This window comes from Lathamus discolor, chromosome 3 (assembly GCF_037157495.1).
Source record: "Lathamus discolor isolate bLatDis1 chromosome 3, bLatDis1.hap1, whole genome shotgun sequence".
NCBI lineage: Eukaryota > Metazoa > Chordata > Aves > Psittaciformes > Psittacidae > Lathamus > Lathamus discolor.
The window spans coordinates 129,151,214-129,173,947 of record NC_088886.1 but is presented as its reverse complement, the minus strand read 5'-3'; the positions used below and the strand labels follow the sequence as shown (position 1 = coordinate 129,173,947).

Here is a 22,734-nt window from a genome sequence, read left to right as displayed (position 1 = left end):
CAAATGTGGCTTGTGGCTGATACCTTATGCAGGCATGTAACAGACATATATGACATGATTCCTTCCTAGTATATCCTTCAAGCTCTCAACAGTAAATGGTTCACAGACTTTCTGATCACAGATTCACCATGTTTAATATGTAATAATGAGACTGACCTCCCTGCATTTGCCTGGTTGTACTCCATGTGTTTACAGAATGGACAACCAAAGTGCACATGGTGTTAAAAATCTTGGCCTGTCACTATCGACTATATTGGCATCATCTTCCACATTTCATCCTATATTCCTTCCCTAATAATACTTAACATTCCATTTGTCCTTGAACCCCAAGCTGAAATTTTCCAAGGTTCCCCACGATCACTCCTAGCTCTTTCTTCCCAAATAATTACTATATAATTGCATCTAGTTTAGAGCTCATCACAATGCATATGTTTGCATTACATTTCTTCTGAAATATGCTTTGGTGTGTCTTCTAATATGATTCTACATTTAATTTGCCACAGTTTCTGGAAAGAAGCCTTTTCAATAACTACTTCTGTTACAGTGGCACAATTTCTGCTATTTTGAAGGACATTTTCTTTCTGCCCTTTTACTCTGCTATTACCCACTCAAGCCTAAGGTACATGGAGGACTTCAGGGTACAGCAAAGTCACATGGCTGGTAAGAATGGAAATTTTTGTATTTGTGTCCAGAGGATGTTTAGGAAAGGATAAAACAGGGATTTGCAATTTGTAATTACACACAGTTGTAGCCTAGACTTACATAGATCAGATAACATGCTAATTCAAAGTAAAATTAACATAAGATTTGATTGTTTAGTTTCACAGTCATTTAGGTTTCTTTACTCCCTGCCCACCCCCTCACCCCCCTTAGCCACAATACAGCAACCTTGTTTCTTGCCACATTCTCAGCAATGACTGGGTAAGGCCAGTGGTGATCTGGCTGCTCCCAACTCATTTGGGAATTAGCATAATGCCACCTACCCTGATGTCACGAATGAGTTGCTGTGTAGGTGTTTCGATGGGAACTTTACTGTCAATGACACCTTGAATGGCAGAAGCCCAGCGCATAGCTTCATTCAACAGCTTCGTGTACAGTCTGTAAGAGTGCTTTCGCCCATGGACAATGATGTTCCAATAACCTGTGGAGAAATAAAGAAGCTGGAAGGTAAAACTTGCTTCCATGTTATGTAGTTGACTGGAGGTCAGCACACATGACACCCACCTACAAGAAGGAGGACCCAGGGAACTACAGGCCTGTCAGTCTGCCCTTGGTGCCTGGGAAGGTTATGGAGCAGATCATCTTGAGTGCCATCATGTGGCATCTACAGCACAAAAAGGCAATCAGGCCAAATCAGCATGGGTTTATGAAAGGCAGGGCCTGCTTGACTGACCTGATCTCCTTCTATGACAGGGAGACACGCTCAGTGGATAAGGGCAAGGATGTGGATGTTGCCTACCTAGGCTTTAGTAAAGCCTTCAACATCATTTCCCACAGCACTCTCCTGAAGAAATTGACTGTTCATGCCTTGGATGGGTGTACTCTTTGCAGGGTAAAAGACTGGCTGGATGGCTGGGCCCAAAGAGTGGTGATGAGTGGAGTTAAACCCAGTTGGTGGCCAGTCACAAGTGCTGTTGCCCAGGGCTCAGTACTGGGGCCAGTTCTGTTTAGTATCTTTATCAACGATCTGGACAAGGTATTGAGGGCACTCTCAGTAAGTTTGTTGGGTATAGACAACACCAAGTTCAGCAGGAGTGTTGATCTGCTGGAGGGTGGGAAGACTCTCCAGAGACATCTGGACAGGCTGGACCAATGGGCCAACTGTATGAGGTTTGACAAGGCAAAGTTCTGGGCCCTACACTTGGGTCACAACAACCCCATGCAATGCTACAGGCTTGGGGAAGAGTGGCTGGAAAGTTGCCCCACAGAAAAGGACCTCAAGGTGGTGTTCAACTGCCGGATGAACATAAGCCAGCAGTGTGCCCAGGTGGCCAAGAAGGCAAACAGCATCCTGGCTTGTATCAGAACAGTGTGGCCAGCAGGACTAGGAAAAGTGATTGTCCCCCTGTACTTGGCACTGGTGAGGTCACACTTCAGAACACTGTGTTCAGGTTTGGGCCCCTCACCATAAGAAAGCCACTGAGGTGCTGTAGTGTGTCCAAAGAACAGCAATTAAGCTGGTGAAGTGTCCAGAAAAAAAAGTCTTATGAGGAGTGGGTGAAGAAATTGGGGATGTTTAGCCTGGAGAATAAGAGGCTCAGGGCAGACATTCTGAAAGGAGGTTGTAGTGAGGTGGGGGTCAGTTTCTTATCCCAAGTAACAAGCAATAGGACTTGAGGAAATGGCCTCAAGTTGCACCGGGGGAGGATTAGTTTGGATATTGGGAAAAAATTTCTTCACCAAAAGGGTTGTGAAGCATTGGAACAGGCTGACCAGGAAAGTGGTGGAGTCACCATCCCTGGAGGTATTTAAAAGACATGTAGATATGGTGCTTAGGGACATGGTTTAGTTATGGACTTGGCAGTGCTAGGTTAGCAGTTGGACTCGATGACCTTAAAGGTCTTTTCCAACCTAAATAATTCGATGATTCTCTTCCTGTTTGTAGCACATGTCAGAGAAAACCCTTGCTGCTCTGGTATCAACTTATGGTGTGTCTAGTTAAAACTGACTAGATAGACATTAATGCCCCTATTCCCAAAACGTATTTATCAGCAGGAAGGCCCTAATCCAAATTTTGGTACAAAGGCAGCTTTCCAAGATAGATCTTGCAGTGTAACATGAATACTTCCCTGCCAATCAGGCAAGTCACTTTCACAGGCAGCATTTGGGCTACACTGTGCTATTCGTCACTCAGATAATAACCGCTCTACACACAGCACCCAGTCAAATTGCCAAATGAATTCTCATAGCTTTTAAAAATACTGTATTTGACATAAACTGAGAAATGACAAATTTGCCTTGCTAAAAGCAGCCCTAGATACTTGTTGAGATCAAAAACATGGACTACTTGTTGTAAGCAGAAGGAATTTTTCTCTCATCTCACTTTACTAAATGCTTCCAGCTTCCAGCCCTTTTTAGAAATACCCCAAATAATTCCACTACTCAAATATCCAGTATTTCAAGTCTTGTTCTAAGGCTCATCTTCTCTGTCAGGGGGATTTCACCCTTTTTCCCTCCTGAACTCATAAGGCAAGCCAGGGAGGATCATGCAAGATCCTGCCTTCCCAGAACTTTGTGACACCGCACAGAAAGCAAGCATAGGCCCTTGTAATATTTTGTTTCTAATGAGTTAAGTGATGCTACAGAAAAGCGTGTATGCCACTGCTGTTATTTAAGACAATAACATTGTCCCCAGAGACAAATGTAGGTCATGATACAAAGTGACAAGTTATTTATAGAGATGTTCTGATAATTCCAGTGTCAACTACAAGAATTCATGCCCCTTTGCCTATGGGAAACACTTAAATAGTGACACTACTTAGTGAAAAAACATCAGCACTGTGTAACTCCATCAGGTGTGAGGGACTTACTGTCACTTGCACACTACACTGGCCATTTGCAAGTCTCTTACAGTTTCTGTGAGAAAAGATGTTTGAAGCCAGACACAAAGCCTCAGATAACATCAAGACGACCTTCTCAACATGCCACATCACTACATTCCTGCATTATCCCTTCTTCAGGCAAGTTCACACATGGAAGGTCTGCTCATTACCGCTTTCTTCCTCTTACCTGTGTCCTTGAAGACCCTCTCATCAGGCTGTACCACGGAGCAGAGGCTGTTAAGCACAAGTGTGCCAAGTTTGGCAGCTGTGCGCTCAGATGACTTGTAGTAGTCAAGAGCAGTATTTGTCAGAACAAACCAGCGTTTCTTCATCTTCAGAGAGGACATCTTGTTGTTGCTCTGAACCTCTTTATGAAGCCAGCCTAGCACAGGAATACAGACATGTCAATGGTTTTGCCACCACAGCAATCTTGTCTCTTGCCTGGTGGCTCTCTAACTCTGGGACAAGAATTCCACCCCTCTGCAAAAGGCTCACGCTGGGACCTACCAGCTCTGCTTTACTGGCTGTGGCAGTATTCTGTACAGTCTGTAAGAAAGTAGCCCAAAATTTTCCACTGAGCTGTTCCATCCTTCAACTCTATGTGTTTTTTTATTAATGATCTGTGGTTTAGTTTGCCATCACCATGAGGGCATCCTCTATTAAGAATGCCTCTTTCACAAGTCACAAACATATGAATAAATACTTTACAATTCATTTCTCCAAAGAGATGCCAAATGCTTATCCAAACCTCAATGAAAAAGGTTTGGTGATACATGCATCTCTTCCTCCCATGGTCAGGAAAAATATGTCTTCTCTCATTTTACATTCAATACTACAAAAGAAAACAGTCTGAGTTGTGAAAGCTGACAAAAAGGCAATTTTCTATTCAGAGCTGTAAAAGGTAATGTCCACCCACAAGGGCAAAAAGTTCAAAGAATGTGGACTGAGCCCAGAGGTTCCATATAAAGAAAAGACATAGAAACAGACCTTCCTGAACATAAGCCTTCATGGCTACACCACTGTCACACAAACATCTTACTATGAAGTGCAGAGCATACACTGACTTTGCAAAGCAGCATTCCCTTTTATCTTAAACTAATGAACAATGTAAGGTGAAAGGAACTGCTGCTTTGCAATTAAGTATTTAAAATTTAAGGTACTCACACTGTTGTTTGATACTCTGCTTTGTAACATTTAATTTCCTTAAAATATATAAGACTAGGATGGAAAGCTTATGCCACTTTTGGTAACCCTCTTCTTCCTGTCCTCCTGCCTTGCCATGACCACTCTTGGACCTTTATTCATCACAGATACTTTCTGGAAGGTGTAAGGCAATTTGCTCATGCTCCTGCTTTCCACAGATGGGATCAGGAGTGTCTTCATACCTTTAAGACCATGTGATGGGCTGAAAGTACTAAGGGAATTTAAACATATTTGAGGCAAATGGGGTAATATTTGTAATATGTGTGATCAGAACTCATGCATCAGGTCCTCCATCACCAACTAAGCTCTGAATAGAGACATAATTAAAATTTTTTGCTCAGCCTCAGAGAATTCTTTTCATCTCACTATGTCGATCCTAATCAGGTTAGTTTGTTTAGCTGAGGACAGCAGCAATCCCACAAAGATCTCCCTCCCTCCCTCTCTACATGACAGGTGTCAGAAGGAACAGAGCTTTCTGAAAACAAAAGCTGCAGTGTCATGTCATAATCAGTCTAAGCCAGCTGCTCCTGAACAGCAGCCATGCCCCCTTCCTGTTCCCTGACAGCATTTGCTGGACATGTTGAAATAAGCTACAGAACTAACATCCAAAAACTAAACGTATAAAGAAGTACTTATTTTTTTCCAGCTTTAGCTTTTTGAAACCACCTGACAGGGAATCATATATGAGTCAGTGCCAGCATAACACAGGACATGACAAGCAGCAGGCAGGGAGGTGGAGAGGGGCAAGGAATGATTGGTTTTGGGGAGCAGTTAGATGGGATTATCTGCAATCACACCTCCCTGCAGATCATAAATGGAAGACAAGTTTCACATATCATAATCACATGTATTTCCTTTTACCTCTCACAAGGAATTCCTGGCCATCGACCTTAGATTCGCCTTTTGGTTTCTGCAGCAGGGAGATCCAGTGATGCATCTCCTCAGGTGTGTCGCTGTTGCAGTGAATCACTCGATTTGCTGTGATGATCACAAAAGAATTTGGTCTGCCAGAAAATAAAAGCATTGAAATTGGTTGTAACCATACAAATATCTCAACTCACAGCACACCCAAAGCCATGTTCTCTACCTTCCCATGTACAATGCAGAAAGAGTCTCTGAATACAAACTACAGAGAAGTGTAGAAAAACTTAAGAGCATCTCCTTTGCAGCTGATCTGAAAACTGATGAATGCAGGGACCAGTTAAATGGAATTAAACATCTTTCAAAAGCTATTTCTGAAGACTAGAAAACATTAATCAGTCAATGACCAGCTGTAAAATGTCCTGGGTTCATAGGCACAGGACTTTGTTCTATCCTCCAATCGCACGGAGCTAGTGTTAGTACCACTAGACTGAGCTAGTACAGCCATTATCCTCATAGTTATTAACACCAGCCATACAGTAGCAAACACAGGTCCCAGCAGGGTCCTAAGTTAAAATGGGTTTGAGATTGGTTTTTAAGAGTATGAGCTGATCCTGACAAAACGGAGGAAAAACCATTATGTTACTCCTAAATGATTCTGTTCTCTTGCAACAGACAAATGTGTCCTCCCAAAAGAACATTCACAGTTCTGCACAGAATTGATGCTCTACAGGAAAATGGAAAAATAAAAATATGACCAGTTCCAAGAGGACAGACTCAAAGCTTTGAAACCAAACAGAGATTTCTGTTCAGTTTACTATTTGTGCCTAGGTTTTTTTACTTGTACACAGATTAACTATGAGGAAGCCATGCTGAGAACTGGCTAAACCATTTTGATCAATGAAATCTTAGTCTGCCAACAAGATACACATTTCCTAAACTAGTAACCCTAAAGTCTTGGCAACCTGTGTGAGAAAAAAACAACCAGACCACAGAGGTAAATAATAGCTAACATTTTACTCCAGCACTGTAGTAAGAATCTTTGCCCTGGCCGAACCTGTTAACACTGTGGGAAATAATTAAATGTTAATGTAAGTGATACGAAATGTCTCTTCTCTGAAACAAATCAATCTGTGAACTAAAGGTCTGTGCCCTGCTGCACTGCAAAGATTTCAAGAACAATAGAGATTTCTCAATTCATCCATTTCCACATTGGTGTTTCTTTCTGCTAAATTTATAACAAAATTACTCTGTTAAAAAACTGAAGAGCTGATTTTGCTGGACATTTTCATCCAGTGTCAGTAACAGGTAAACCTATAATTTCTTGAAATTGAGATTATGCTGCTCCCACTTTTAAGAGGAAAAGAAGAACATTTTCACTCAAAGCAAATATATGCGGTGTGAAATTCATGCCTGTGAAATGACACAGCTTGAAACAAGCTATACTTCAGTTATGTTTATGTGGAAAAGAATTCTCATGAATTTAAACAAATGCAAACCCCAAACAAAATCTGGACCTACCCACAAAAATGTTAGAGAGTTTCTGATCTAAGAGATGGTCAGGTTGCTGTACCTACCGATCAGGATTGTCTGAGGCACAGACAGAGTCAATAAGCCCAACATCCAGGGTTCCCTGTACAGTGAGAAAGACACAGAGAAGAGGAATTGCTTGCATCTTAAATTACAGACATTCTCTTTCATGAACGGGATTGGAACTGAAAATATTATTCTGAATTCCAATAGCTTGAGTAGAAATTAACACGTGAGAAAGGCAGGAGTGAGTCATCTTTGCTCCCTGAACAGCACGAGAAGATGTGCAAGGGCTCCATGGGACTGGAGGAAAAAGAGCTACAAATTTCCAAAGAGCATTATGAAGGTCTGAAATAACCCTCACTGGTATCTCAGTACTGGCAAAATACATAAATACACTGTTCTTTCCAACTGTGTATCTTCTGTCTGGAGTAACTGTGACCCAGACAGAAGTCCCAGACTAGTCCCATAATCCCATCAAAAGGCTTTTATCTGCATAAGGCAGCCCCAATCTTTCCCTCAAACCAAAGACAGCCATTAATGATCAAGCTGAGCCACCCACCACAACCACCATATTCCCCACTGCTTACTCTTTGTTCTATCATCTTTGTTGTTTCTTTATAATAATTGTGCAACTTTCTTATGCAGCTGATGAACTACATCACTGCAAGCACTGGAAAAACATGCACAAAACAGTTAAACACAGAGGGCTCTAAGCATGCCCACAGACTGGTTGCACAGTAACTCACCACAGCATTTTTTGGATTGGCCTGTTCATCTTGCATTTCCCTCAGCTGCTGCGCTGTAGCGCTGTGTACTCGGCTCAGGACATTAAACCAACCGCTGGCAATTGAAACAGACTCAGAGTTAAGATTTGGGTAGTGAAACTCACTGTAGAATATGATCAAGGAACCTGGAGAGCTGCCAGTGGGAAAATTTCTTCATTCACAATTTCCTGAGGACTACAGTACAAAGTATCTCTTAGGCTGATCATACCAGATTCTAATGTCATCCTTCCTCCCTCCCTATTTATCCATGAAAATTCTGTGCACGTTCTCCAACCCACTGACAGCTGCTCCCACAAAATCCAGTTTTCTACTTGCTATTCAAGTAACTGGAAGCAGGCAATTGCTTTACATAAGCACATGTCGGCAGACTGAGAAGAGCATACAGTAGTTGTAAAGCAGTCAGGATCAGTCGGGAATCTTCCTGGACTAGAGTCCTAGAGATGGCTGGAAGCATTTCTAACTAGTGTCTCTCTGATCTGCTCATAAACTCAAAAGTCATGTGGCTGCCAATCATGCGGGGTTTATAAGTTAATTTGGAGTTAAATTATTTGGCTGTGAAAGAGCTTCTCATTACAGACGTATCTCGAGGCTAATCTCTGTTACAGAGCAAGCAGATTCTTATCTGCAGCTTCCAATGATACCGACAAACATCTAGACTCCATGAAGGATTCTCAAATTGGATACTCTATCAGATCTGCTAATCTTGCTACTGCAAGTGTTGGTGCTTTCTTGTCCCTCAGAACAGAGACTGATATGGCATTTAAAGAGGCCACATTTGTTTTATACTTCTCCTAGCAATTCTGCAATGTTATCTTAGGGCAGGCCCATTCCTTTTCTTTCCAGTTGTGGAAGTTCTGGGTTCAGAAGTTACTGTTTCTTCAGCTACTGTCCCTTGAATTTGCCTGTTTCTTGTTCATGTGGCTGTTCTTCAGACTATTTCTGTTAGTGTCTAAACACCTTCCCCCATACTCTTCCTACATCCAAATGAAATAATAACCAACCCTAAATAACTTCACAGAATCAGATTAAAGTAGATCAGAGAAGCAGTTACACTGGCTGGGCTGAGAGAGTAGAAGCCTTGGTAGCAGTGGGAAAAGTGGGAAGACATGAGCAGCTATGGACAGTAACCTCTTGTCTTTGCATAGGCAGAATAGGTGGTCCAACCTGCCCTTAAATGACTGATCCCCACTGTCTGGCCAGGACACCAAGAAGGAAAGACGTGAGTCATTTGTTTGCTTTGCACTGAGAAGATTTTATCAGATGACACTACAGACTCTGATAAGCTGCAACCTCTTCTCTGTCTCCTGGGTAAAACCCAGCTGCTCTCGCAATCATTTACAGACAACATGAATAGACTTTTTGTTTGATTCAAGATTCCATTTAATAAATAAATCAGCTATTAGATGTTCCAGTTTATATTAAGGTTTTGTGTGTCTCCTGAAGTAACCCTTGAATTCAGCATGCTCACGGCCACATAAGAAGGTGGCAGTCCTCTAACTGACTGATAGGCTGAACCACCATCCCAGAAGCTGCAACTGGGAGTCCCCAAAGTAGGTGTGTAAGCTCCCAGTAAGCACAAAATGTCAGTCAGGAATGAATCCCCTCTTTTCTCCAGCAAAGGGAAGTGATTATATTTCCCAGGCTGTCCCATGAGCAAGTTGGGTCACACTTGCACTGAATTAACAAACCTAACAAAACTCCCTCTTGTACCTGGCATCTTCTGGTGACTCTGCGACAATGTGATAAACTCTGTCTTCCGTCACAATGTCCAAGGCATTCTCCTTTTCATGAATGTCCACAATCTCTCTGGAACACAGCAAATGACAAGAGTCAAAACTGAAAACCTTTCACAGGCATGAGTTCCATCTGGCCAACTTTTTTTTTCCACATTGTACCATTCAACATAGAGAAGGGAAAGCAGTGATTCAGATGGCTTATAACTCCAACAGAAACACATTTTTCCAATATACATTAAGGATTTTAGGATCTCCCTAAAAAGATTTGTGCTGTTAATCTAATACAAAAGCAAAACTTAAGGTGTTAAATGGCTTTTCAAGACACCAGCAGACTACAGGATTACATGGAAGAAGAGATAACAGTGAGGTTGATACAGAGGGCTGTTTACAAGTGGGATGTGCCACACTTTTTGGCACTTTACAGGACCACATAATGCTAACAGATGACTAGTCTCTCCTTTCCTACAGCAGGAGCTGAGGAATTGGCTAAAGCAGCAAAAAGAGCATCCAGGACTCAGGAAAAAGCATAGTACGTTGCCAAATTCAGATCCCGCTGTGAGCTTCATACCACCTCTGTGAATGCCTGGAGATGCCAGGAAACAGATGGAGTCAGGGCAGGGGAGAATGCATGGGGTATGTACTTAATTAGCCCCTCCTGTTCTGGCTCCTTCCATGGCTTGGAAAGAGCTTCTGCTGAATTATGAAATGCAAGCCTGGAAAAAGAATTATCAAGTAATTCCAGACTCCCTCCAGAATAAAACTACAAGTTCTAATTGTCTTTTTCTTTCCTTATGTTTCTGATTCTCTTAGCCCTGTGGGAAATACACAGGCTGATGAACTGGCAGCACTAAACACTTCATTATTAATTTAGAGCGTGAATCCTCTAGGTGATCCTGCCCCTCTACTCTGCTCTTGTGAGACCTCACCTGGAGTATTGTGTGCAGTTCTGGTGTCCTCAACATAAAAAGGACATGGAACTGTTGGAACAAGTCCAGAGGAGGGCCACGAGGATGATTAGGGACTGGAGCACCTCCCGTATGAGGACAGGCTGAGGAAGTTGGGGCTGTTCAGCCTGGAGAAGAGAAGGCTGCATGGAGACCTCATAGCAGCCTTCCAGTACCTGAAGGGAGCCTATAGGGATGCTGGGGAGGCACTCTTTGTCAGGGACTGTAGTGACAGGACAAGGGGTAACGGGTTAAAACTTAAACAGGGGCAGTTTAGATTGGACATAAGGAGGAAATTCTTTCCTGTTAGGGTGGTGAGACACTGGAATGGGTTGCCCAGGGAGATTGTGAGTGCTCCATCCCTGGCAGTGTTCAAGGCCAGGTTGGATGAAGCCTTGTGTGGGATGGTGTAGTGTGAGGTGTCCCTGCCTATGGCAGGGGGGTTGGAAGTAGATGATCTTGAGGTCCTTTCCAACCCTAACTATTCTATGATTTTATGATTCGATTCTATGATTCTATGAATACTGGGGATCACAAGGGTTTATTTCTTCACTCACTTTGCCCTTCTGATATCAATTGTCCCCTTCAGCTTTTCTTCGCTATCATTCTCAAAGTACATCAGTTTAGATTCTCGAAGCACAAACCAACGACGTTTCCAGTTGCGACGTGAAAGTGTTGACATTCCTCCACCTTTTTTATAGAGCCAGCCTGACTTCAGTGCCTCTTGCTTGGTACGAAACCACATGAAGGCCTCGTTCTTCAGAACACACCAGCGCCGCCTCCATGGGTTCATGAGACCTCCTGAAAAGCAAGGAAGCTAGATTTCATCAGATATGCAACAAGGGCCATGCTTCCATTCTGACCCTCCTTCTTCAGCACTTGGTAGGAACTTCAGTTCCTAGATGAAACAAAGGAGCTGAAGGTGGAAAGTAAGGTTATGCTTAAGTTTGGACAGAGAAAAAACAGAACAAACTAGTGAAACAAACATAAAATATAGAAATACATGCACTACTGTATTTTTATTCTATCTTCAGTTTTGTAGCTCAGAATGAGTCATTTAAGCCCATACTAAGTGGGCACAATTAAGTCCCAGTGGCAAAGAAAACCAGTCCAATTCCCTGACATCCACCTCCTAGTTGTTTGATTTGCTTGCATTAAATAAAAGAAGGGGAAAAAAACAGATTAAACAGAGAACTAAGAGAAGACGAAGATGATGGTTCTGGAGAAACAAAAGAGGGAAGTGGGCTTTGTGGATTCCATCCTTCCAAAGTGTTGGCTAAAGCACTTACCTTTCATGTAGAGATAGCTGTGAAAATAAGGTGGTCCTGTGCCATTGAAGAGAGTGACTCGCCCATTACAAAATTCTTCATCTGTATCAATGTAAACATCCACTTCTTCTTCACTCTCCAGGAACTATGAAGAAAATAAGAAATACAGGCTACTCGGGCTCTCCTGATTGCAGGACTGGAGCAAATTAACAAGGTTAGAGAAGTCACATGATCAGAAGGTGCAAAATTACACATACTCCCTGTACAAAAAAAGCAATGCAGTAAAACTAGAGGCTTGACCGCTTACCCATTAATGCCTAAAGCAAGAGTCTCCAGAACATGGAATTTCCATATCAGAAAGTGACATTCAGCAGTGGACATGGTTAGAAAACTCCAGCTACCTACAGTAACAAACTTCCCTGTTTCAAGGAAGAGCCTGCAGTCCAAAGATCTAAACTACTGAAATAATATCACAGTATTTACTCATCCCTGTTCTACAACTAAATAACGGCCCTCAACCATAAGAAAGTACCTTACAATGAAACCCCATGTTACCCTATCATTTCCTTTACTTTAAATACAACTTCGTATGATTGGCTTTATTGATTTAATACTAATAAAGGCAACTCCTTAGACTTTTTCTTTCCCCAAATGCATGTTGCTTTTTCTCATGTTTCCCTTCTGTCCTCCCTCTGTGACCCTGCAAAGTGCTGCTCTTTTGTCTTATTCCTGTTCCACTCAGTCATTCTCCCTCTCTTGCCATTAAGTTTCAAAAAGCAAGTACTCTTGGACCAGCAGCTACTGATGGGATCTTGATGTCGCCGCAGTTATCTCTCGTATGGCTCTTGCCATGACATAGTATCAGCTGGATTTTTCATGGGTCTTACTCATTGTGCAGCTTAATAAAACCTTCCACTTCTTATTTACATTTTATGAAGAATGGTGGAAACTGGTCTAGGCTGTGACAGAATGATTCCTGACTTGAAGATTACCTGACAGTGATCCGAGTACCTGACCACAGAGAAGGTACCTTTACTCAAGCAGATCACATCATAAAATATTCTGATGGCTGGCAGCTGACATTAGGGAAATGCAAACAGGAAAATTCAAGCAACTTTTTTAGAGAGGTCACAATCTGCCATTGGAAAAGAATAGCAAGGGAAGTAAACCGAATTCCTTAAAAATCAATCAATCAGTCAATCCTTTTCTAAAGATATTTTGTAGCTCAAAGCTCTATTCTCAGAGACATAATTTATCTGAAGTATTTTTATGGCTATCTTTGGCTTCACACCTGAACTCCTCACAATCTTATGTGGGCTTATCCGACATCCAGTTCTGTAAGGGAATTTATCATTGCATTATTAAGCAACTAGCCTCAGGGCACTCAGGAAGTTCAGAGCCTAGTATGGGATCTAAACTGAGATGCACCAAGTGAAAAGCTAATAGCCCAGCTTTACTACCATGTCACTGTCCCTGTGGTAGGAATGAAAAGGTTCGGTCTCAGTTATGTGTACTGGGACCTAGCCTGGATAAGCCCAGCAGTTTCTTGTAGCCTTAGAATAGTTTATCTATTACACAGTAGCTGAAAATAAACCCTTGGCTCTGAACAGTAACAGGACTAGAACAAGAGAAGCTTTAGTGATGGGAACAAATCAAACCCCAGCCCTTCCCATTTCCTCTTGTGACTGTCCACTGAAAGTTCAGGCTACTTCTGTGAAATCTCTCTAAGGCAGAACACACACCTACAAGATACTAGTTGCCTGCTTTCAGTCTTCCTAAAGGGAATTAGGTTAATATAAGGTGATGGAAAAAACTTAAAATAGTCTAGAGACACGTGCTAGCTTCTGTACCAGTAGACACTGGACAATCACAAGCCCTCTGGCCTTCGGCCTACCTATGACTCTTCCCTTTTTTTCAAGCTGATTATTGATGTAACAGGGAGTTACATGTTAGCAATAACACCCAGAACAAACAGACACAGAGTAAGAAGACAAGGATATTAAAAATACCAACAAAGTTGACCTAGTGTCTGGAAAAGTGAAGGGAGAGCATCTTACCGAGTCCAGGCTGCCACGGTTGGAGTCCAGGCTGGTACCATGGGAGTGTCTCAGACCTTCCTCACCATTCAGAGGCTCAGCTGAGGTGCTACCTGCATCTCCACAGCCATCAAATTCCTCATGGTCATAGTCAGACTCCACATCTGGGGGGGAAGTGTAAATCGGCTCTCCTACCTCTCTACTGTTACTCTTCTGTGAATCTAAGACAGTGCTGTAAATGGTCTCCGCTGGGTCAGATAGAGCCCTCTGCTCCTTGGGGCTAGTGGTTCTACCCACAGGTTGTTCTGGAGCAGGAACAACCTCTCCAATTTCCCTATGGAGAAGTGAAAGGCTTGTGTCTGTGACTTTCTCTGAGTAGTTATTGCCGTTTCTTGTGCCATGCTGATTCAAGACCACCAAACTGGAAGTTGGTCGTCCTTCGTCATCAGCATGAAATCCCTCATCCACTTCTTCTTCAGCCAGTGGTGCCACCAGGCTGCAGTCAATGTTTAGTGTCCCCTCACTAGAAAGCGAGCGCTCCAAGTTCTGCACACTTTCATCCAGATTGCCAAAATCCAGCAGCTCCAAGAACTCCTGGGCAACCCTAGATGCCTCCTTTTCCAGCCTCTGGATCTCTTCTTCTCGCTGCCGATTGATTTCATTCCTGGTATTTTCACAGATGATAGACATGTGATCCTCTTTCTGTTGCTGCAACTTCTCAATCTCCTTCTCCAGTCTTAAGATCTCCTCCATCTGACGTCTCTCTTCTTCTTGCAGGGGAATATCTACCTCCTCAGTCTTTACTGCTTCCACCTTAAAGAATTTATGTAACAGTGTTAAAGCAGTTTCTTCAACTTATATGTGTTCCTTGCCTGGATCCTTCATTCCTCATACCTTGTTTGCCTTGTACTTCCCATTTGCAAAAAGGTGACTCTAAGCATCCTGCAATCATCCATGGTATAAAAGCTAAAAGTAGAACTAATGGATTTTCATGTGCCTCCTTTTTTTTCCAGCAGCCTACCTCCTTTCTGAATCTTACAAATAAGTTCACTGGAATCAGTGAAATTTTAGAAGATCCCCTCTGTCTGCTGCTCATATTACAGCCCTTTGTACACTACAATTTGGGTAAAAGCATTCTGAAAACACATTGCCTCTTTTTGAACTATCTCACACACATAAAGGAGCAATATGAATACATATATGCACTGCCTGCTTAAGAGCTGAAGATTTCCTGGAAATTCATTGGAAGATTTGGGGATTTTGCTGCTTCCTGAGCTGGGGGTCTGACCATCAGTATCTAGGTCTGGAAGGGGTACTGGCAGTGAAGTAAGGACTGCATCCATTCCAATCCCACTCCACCAAAACTCCACCCAGAGTTTCTTGGCATTCTTTAGCATCACTGGATGGATGATGACTGGCTGCTGAAGACACAGTCTTCCTGTTCTCCATAACTGAAGTAACAGGAAATTTCTAGCAAGTACACAATAATCAGAAGACGGAAGATACTGGTAACTTTCACTGACATTTAGCTGTAAGATAGAGCCACCCTCCCCTCCACGGAGGATGTTGAAAACACACAGACACAAGAAAAAACAAAAATAAATTCCAAAAGGATTTCATGTACTTCCTGACTGGAGTATGACAATGCAGCCAATGAACTGGCCCATTTAAGGTACAGTCCTTGCTTTCTTTAGTTGTCCTGTTGATTGCTCTCTACTTGACTCTTACTTGTGGACAAATGCATTTCTATCCTCTAACTTGTTACCTCTCCAGAACAGAGCTGGCCTAAAACTGGGGAACAAGTGGTTTGAGACAAGAAGTAAGAAAATACACAGCTGTTTTCACACACCTCAGGGTAGGTGGTGTGCTCTTTGATATATCAAGTACCAACAATTAGATCAGTTACAAGGGCTTTATTTTAGCCATGGCAGCAGCTGGCTGCACTCTTATTTTGGCTGTTACAGGCAACAATCCAGCAAAACAGACTGTGTCACAGTTCAGCACATCACAAGGTCATATAATAAGATCAAGCAATAGAGAGAAGAAAGGATGCTGCGTGTTCAATAAGAAATTTTCAAATAGGAACTATGCAGGGTGGTACATGAGCCTTGAAGAAAACACCACCTTGTTCACTCTGTGCTTCTCTGCCAAAGCCAAACATCTGCAGGTTTTGAATGAACAATTTCTTAAATAGTGGTGCCACAATAAAAATACTAGCTCTGGTCAAAGCGTAGGCAATGAGGGACCCTTCACAGATACTTAGTAGAAAACATATGCAAAGAACAACTCTTAAACTTACCTGAGCCACCTGGAGTAGCAGATTCAGTTGGTCCTTTTCTCTATTAAGAAACAAGACACAATAGTCAAGAGATAGTCCCAGTCTTCCTATATGAGGCTTTCAGAATTACATGGACGCATCATCCCTCCACTGTTAAGGTTACAGTAAGGTACTTGTGATAAGACTGGTTTAAAAGCTTTTGTAATTTAGTAAAAATCGAACTCTCTGTGGTTGGCATGACCTTTGTGGATACAACAGACTTCCTCCACACACTTAGCTTTCAGATCAATCAGGAAACTGGACTAGCTAGAACACACTAGGAAGGACATTGGAAACACTGTCAGAAAGACTGATCAGGTAGACTCATGACAAATGTAAAGAGAATCTTCTGAAGTACTGTACATCCATGGATATTAAATGAGACTGTACCTGCACGACTGACAAGATACCAGGAAACTGTGTGTGTTTGTTTTCTTAAAAGAAACAGAATTACTGTAATACCAGAATGGAATTTGTGCTTTCTTTGGCTTTTACTTTCTATGCTGGAGACCTCGGTGCTCCAGCTTGCGTAACTTCTCAATGGCATGCAAAACCTAGTTTACTAGTAAGGGCTGTAAGAGTCAGTTTGTTAGTAAACATGAGTAGACAAAAAAAACCTATCCCACAGTGCTGCATCTCCACTCAGATCAAAAAGGTTGTACTTCAAGAGAAAGCTGTCGCTATTATGGCCAGTTTCTCCATAGTGAGCATGCTACAAGCAACTGAACTAGCAGAAAATGCCAGGGTCATGCACATGCAGCAGGGGCAGTATGCGGCTGGATGGAAGAGTCTGCCTGTAGTAACCACTGTGCAGCTGAATTCAGACTGGTAGTGGGCATTTTCAAATCTATAATCCGACCCCAAGCAGAACAGGAGTACAACAATAGTCATTTCCCAGGGCCTTCAGCTTTCCCAGCCAAACTCTAAATTGCAGCTGCAAGTCACAAAGTCCTCACTCTTGCGCTCTCCCTCTCAAAAAACAAAATTCCAGGAAATGTTTATAAATGAAAGCTGACATAAGTGAGACCCAGATGGTTCCAACTCTACTGAAAGATCTCTAAGAGCCATGGGTTAAACAACTGCCTTAAATGAATAGGCAGAGAAGTAGAGCCATTTTAAAACAAATCAAGAATACCACTTACAGTCTACACACTAATTCCTGCAACTGTTCCTCACATTTTTTAGACCTCTGATATTTCTTGCTGCTTTCCATTCATCTCCAACTGATCCACACTCTTCCTGAAATGCGATACCCAAAACTAAGGACAGTACTCCAACTGAAGCCTTACAAGTGCCAAACGGAACAGAAGAATCACCCCCACATCTCACAGAAAGGATCCTGTTTATAGACAGCATTTGCTTTCTCCTCTCACACAGCATGACACTGGAAACATGCTCAACTTAGCCTCCAAATCTTCTGCTGCAGTTGAAGTAGGCATTTATTTTTCTCTCTCTGTGCATTTGATTATTCCTAATTGTAGATCTGCATATGTTTGTATTGGAAGTCACCCTATGTTTTCCAGACCCTTTCTTCAATTTGCCAGAATTATTCAAATTATAATCCTGTCTAGTTTTATATGTACAGCCCCTCAACAGATGGTTTTATCTGCAGATTTAATAAGGGTATTCATACTTCCTCATCCAACTTATTATGAAAACATTGCACTAGTACCATACCCAGCACAAACCATGGAAGAATCCCACTCAAGAGTTCTTTCCTATTTAATGAAAGCCTACTATTGCTAACTAATTAAAATGCAAAGGGTTGGAACTAGATGATCTTCAGGTCCTTTCCAACCCTAACTATTCTATGATTCTATTAATACAATGCATTAAAAACACAAATCCTGCTCTTGCTTCATGTATTTTTTTTCCAAACCACATTTGTTATAGTGTCTTAAGAGAATTGTCATAACATGACAAAATCCCTACCTACTCAAAATCAAGTTATCCACCCTATATGGCTTTTCCCTATCCAGAGAGCATGTCATAAGCTATCACAGGAGGAAACAAGTAACCTGATGCTGTTTGTTCTTCAGAAATCCATGTTAGCTCTTAACTCCTTTATCAAGCATTTACCACTGTTTGTTTCAGTATCTTCTTGAAACAGAGGTTAGGCTGGCTGATCCACAATTCCCTCATTCTTCCCCTTCCCATTTTAAATGGGGGTTTGGAATTTTCCAATTTTATGGAAATTCCACTCATACCCACAAAGGAGGAGAAAGAAAATAAAATTGAACTGCTTCAGCTGGTTCCGAAAGTATCCAAACATTGATTTCACTAAGTCTGGATGACTTTGTAATCTGATTTATCCGAGCATTCTCTAACCTTCTATTTTCCTACTAGGTTCTCAATTCACATCTGTGCTGCTTTATGCCTTCTGGGGAAGATAAATAAAAATAGTATAAAATACTTCAGCTTTCTCAACATTATAATTTTTCCTGCCTGTTGAACAGTAGACCAAATTGCTCCATATCTCCCTAAGTGTATGCACAATAACTGCATGCCACCTTTTAGTTTGTTACATCTTGGGCCTTCTAATTTTCTCCTTGCATGTGTGTTGGGGTTTTTTGCTTGTTCTCAGTACATTAGCCAATCTGCAATTTCTGTGGACTTCCACTTCATTTTTGAGGTCCCGTGGAAGTTCAGGATTTAGCCAAATTGGTCTGCTAGTACCTTTTTGGCTACTCACTCTGAATGAAGCCATTTGACTTCAAGCAGAAAATGAAATCAAAATGAGCAGTTCACCTAATTCCTAGAAACACTGACAATTCTTTACAATGATGCTGAGTTCATCACACCTTTCATGGGGCTGGGAGCCAAAGGGCAGGAACAGAAACACACTAGACTGAATAAGCTAAATAGGTTCTTTTACCTAGGCAGGGACTGGCTCTACATAGTACAAGGACTTTAGACCTGAGAGAGCACCTGTAGTATTTGACATCCTGAACTCGCACAGCTGTTGCTGAAAACTGACATTGATAAAATGGAGCCTTCAGTGTTGTTCAACAAATTCCTTGACCAAACTTCATCACTGGTGTCACTGACTCCATGTCTTGTCTCAGCAGATACATCACCCTACTATCTCCAGTGAAATTGCAAGCAATTTCTTTTTCTTGTGACACGATTCTAACCTTAGAATTTTCTGATGCTTGTCACACATCCTAAGTCTGACAAGATCCAACATCAGGACAAGCATGTTACAAAAGACTATAAAAACCATAACCAACTATTTATGAAAAACTTTATGTCACAGGATTATTTCTTCAAACTTATGTAATAATCTCATAGTTGAAGTTTTATGCTTCTTAAAATGAATATCAAAAGAGACACCCAGTTTTGCTAGGATGTAGGTAACCATGGAGTGAACAGTAAATGACATGAGGTGCAGGACTCTCAATAGGTGTACTGTCACTGCTCACAGATTGCCTCTTTTTGTCACATTAGCTTTTCCTTTCTCCTCCTGATCTCTTGACACATCCATATCCCCTGATGAGAGATACACAGCAGCAGGAACACATGTATATTCTCATGAACGTAAGAACAGTAGCAGCAGAGGAACACTGCCCATCTTGCTCTCTGATGCATCTCCCTGGACGTACCAGGACCCATGATACTGGTATCTTCTCATACTGCTAATCCTTCCAGAGTTTGGAAGACTGCATAAATCTTCCTTTGCCACTACAAAAGCAATGGGAAAAAGACGCATCTCTGCGCAATCAGTGACGCTTTCATGTACTTTCCAAAGCAGAATACCATGTAGATTCCAAAGGGAAAAATGCACTGCAATTTGACTTCCTAAAGGAAGCAGGATACTCCTTTTCTATGCTGCTTTTCTATTCTAAGCTGCCCACAAGCACACCCCAACTCTGTCCCCTGGCATTGGGCCACTTTCTCATGCAACTACTGTTCCAGTGTCACCGGACCTGCTTGTACACCGGACCTGCTTGTACACCTCCCTTGATGTAAGGGAACTGTAAGTGCAAGATACCATCTTGTACCTTTCCTTCACCTCTTCCTCTTCCTGTTTCCTCCTACGCTCCTCCTCTTCTTGCCATTGTCTTTCCTCTTCCTTTCTTCTGATCTGTTCTTCCTCTTCTTGCCTCCTTCTCTCCTCCACTTCCTGCTTCCGCCGGAGTTCCTGCTGCAGCAGGTGCTGGTAGAGGCTGCGAGCCAGGCGGCCACGCCAGTGCTTCTGCAGGGTGACTGCAGAGGCCTTCAGTCGCAGCAGGCTCTTCTTCCAGAAGTATGCTCGGTAGTTCTTTTGGATTATAACAACACTGGCTAGCACCTTCTGATACTTCTTCCTGAAAACAGAACCAGATACTTAATGTGCCATGAAGTAATACAGGTTTTGCATTTCTCATGCCCTGGTTTATCAATCAATCTTACCATGTCCACAGAAAAATTCATTTTGAAAAGCAGTCCTCAGAAATGACACAATTTCTGTTCCTTTCCTGCCATTACCCATAAATCATATCCTCCTCACTGCTCTCACTCCTCTACCTACCACTGGTTTGTTTCCATGGGCGCCCATGTTTGTGAAGACTCTCAGAGGATGAAGGACAGGTATTTAGCACATGGAAAGAGATGGCCCACTGGTCCAAAGTCTCCTTGCCTTGCACATACACACATTCACTGTGCAATTAGCATAATCACCCAGTGTGGATTTATTCTAATAAAAGCATCTAAATGGCCTTGCTGTATGAGAACCAACTCCCAAACTGACCTATCTTTTCAGTGGCCAAAAGTGAATTACTCTAGGAAAAGCAAAAACAGGGCAAGAAAGAATCTGGTCACATTAATCTTGCATTGTTTGGGGGAAAACACAGTGATACTACAATATTGATTGCTGAATGTAACATTGTAACAGGCTCCCACAAACACATACTTATATTGCACAATATTTTGCTTAAACAATAATGATATTATAATCAACTTTGCAGCACTTTAAAACAAAAAAACATAGTAGGGCCTTAAAAAAAAAGAATCATCATTCAGTATTTCTACAGTCTGGTGAAGTTCTAGAACAGTCAGCTCTTGCATCTGCATTACAGACTATTTTTACCAAGAACCTGAAAAAAAGTCAGTGGTAGAAGTTTGTACATGATACACAAACCAGGCAAACCTCAAAGAGTTACTATTACACTGTAATCTGTAAGCTATTTGTAAAGCTAAATTTGTAAGCTAGATTCAAGAAAACATTAAACAATCCAAAAGAGCCAAACACAGGGTCTTGTATTCAAGAAACAAAGGCCAAACACACCTGATGTGGGGCTATGTTAGAAAGCAGTAAGTCAAAAAAAAGATTTTGGGGCCACAGACAATCAGATCCCATCAAAATGCTATTAAAAAAAAATCATAATCACTGGGATTCTTACACTTGCAAGTATAAATACTGTGTAGAAGGGGACTGCACTGCTTCTTTTATCCTGTGTTCAGTGTTAGCACCTCCATCTCAAGAACAATGTTAGACCCTGAAGTGATTTCTGAGGAAGCAGGACTGGGAGCAGAAATTCTGGCTTAAAGAAAGCGAGCACTTGTTTCATGACCTTAAGAAAGAGAAGGCTATGGAAATGCTTGATCCCTGTCAAAGGACCCACATCTTTGGGTGCCATTTCCATTTATCCAAAAGGAGACATAAGATTTAATTGACCTGAAGCTGAAGTCTATTCAGCCTGAAAATAAGTGGATATTTTTTAGAAGTAATGGAATATATCTCAGACATGATCTTCCTGTAGGAAAATGATCATTGACACTATTAAAATCAAAACCTTCTTTACTCCAAACCAGAATCTGCAGAGGGAAATGCTATGGGGCTGTTATGCAGGATCTTAGCAAGCAGGCTACAGTACTCCTGTGAGGTCTTGCAGTCCTAGAAAGCGCACTGCTCTCACATATCCTTCCCACAGACCTTCTGCAGCCCCTGAGGAAAAGACACACCTCAAAATCCCTTTCCTGGCAATCAAACCCTTTTCAAATGGCAACACGGACCCATGCTGACAGTTTGCCACCAACCTGCACATCAGATATGTCAGCCTAGTCAAGAAAGCCAGGAGAGGGATGCTAATAGCAGTAGTGTGCAGAGGTCATGCTCTTTTCTGTAAGTATTAAGTCAAAGGGAGGAAACACAAAGAAAAGAAAAGGAAAAGGAAGAGGTGATAAGAAGTGGGAGGTTTTAGATTAATTGCTCTGGAGCTGCAGTCCTCTCACCGCTGCTCCCTCTGCTCTCCCTGTGCCCTGCACATGGGGTGTGAACAGCTGCAGACGCACCCTCTGCCAAGGCAGATGTAAGCGCATCAAAAAGGGTACTCTGACTTTTACAAAATGCATCTGCCAGGAACTCGCTCAAGTGCAACATGTGCCAAGCCCTGCCCAGCTACAGGCCAGCTCTGCCTGCTAATCTGCCAGGCTGAAGTGCCCCCTCATTCCTCATGACTGCAGCCAAGCTTGCGGACGCCCTTCGGCTGGAACTGCTGCACACAGGCCATGAATTTCATTCCCCTTGT

The 22,734-nt window shown here is 42.2% G+C and overlaps 1 protein-coding gene and 1 long non-coding RNA gene across 4 annotated transcripts in view; one reads left to right on the top strand and one right to left on the bottom strand.

Moving 5' to 3' along the window:
• LOC136010456 (unconventional myosin-X-like) overlaps positions 1–22,734 on the bottom strand; it is a 98,530-nt gene that overhangs the window by 12,186 nt on the left and 63,610 nt on the right. The window contains exons 23-33 of the mRNA XM_065671670.1: positions 20,227–20,532; positions 16,208–16,247; positions 13,930–14,721; positions 11,894–12,017; positions 11,162–11,405; positions 9,635–9,730; positions 7,886–7,979; positions 7,184–7,239; positions 5,607–5,749; positions 3,730–3,924; positions 984–1,141 (exon numbers count right to left, since the gene is read on the bottom strand). Coding sequence (XP_065527742.1) covers positions 984–1,141; positions 3,730–3,924; positions 5,607–5,749; positions 7,184–7,239; positions 7,886–7,979; positions 9,635–9,730; positions 11,162–11,405; positions 11,894–12,017; positions 13,930–14,721; positions 16,208–16,247; positions 20,227–20,532 — 2,248 coding nt within the window. The remainder of the gene's footprint in view (positions 1–983; positions 1,142–3,729; positions 3,925–5,606; positions 5,750–7,183; positions 7,240–7,885; positions 7,980–9,634; positions 9,731–11,161; positions 11,406–11,893; positions 12,018–13,929; positions 14,722–16,207; positions 16,248–20,226; positions 20,533–22,734) is intronic.
• On the top strand, positions 47–16,632 carry LOC136010457 (uncharacterized). 3 transcript variants are annotated; one of them, XR_010610878.1, is made up of 4 exons: positions 47–660; positions 5,617–5,690; positions 9,070–9,143; positions 10,129–10,438. It is a non-coding gene; the product is annotated as an uncharacterized LOC136010457 (long non-coding RNA). The 3 variants fall into 3 exon arrangements; XR_010610877.1 differs by lacking the exon at positions 5,617–5,690 and adding an exon at positions 11,306–16,632 and having other exon boundaries at positions 67–660; positions 10,129–10,293; XR_010610876.1 differs by lacking the exon at positions 5,617–5,690 and having other exon boundaries at positions 61–660.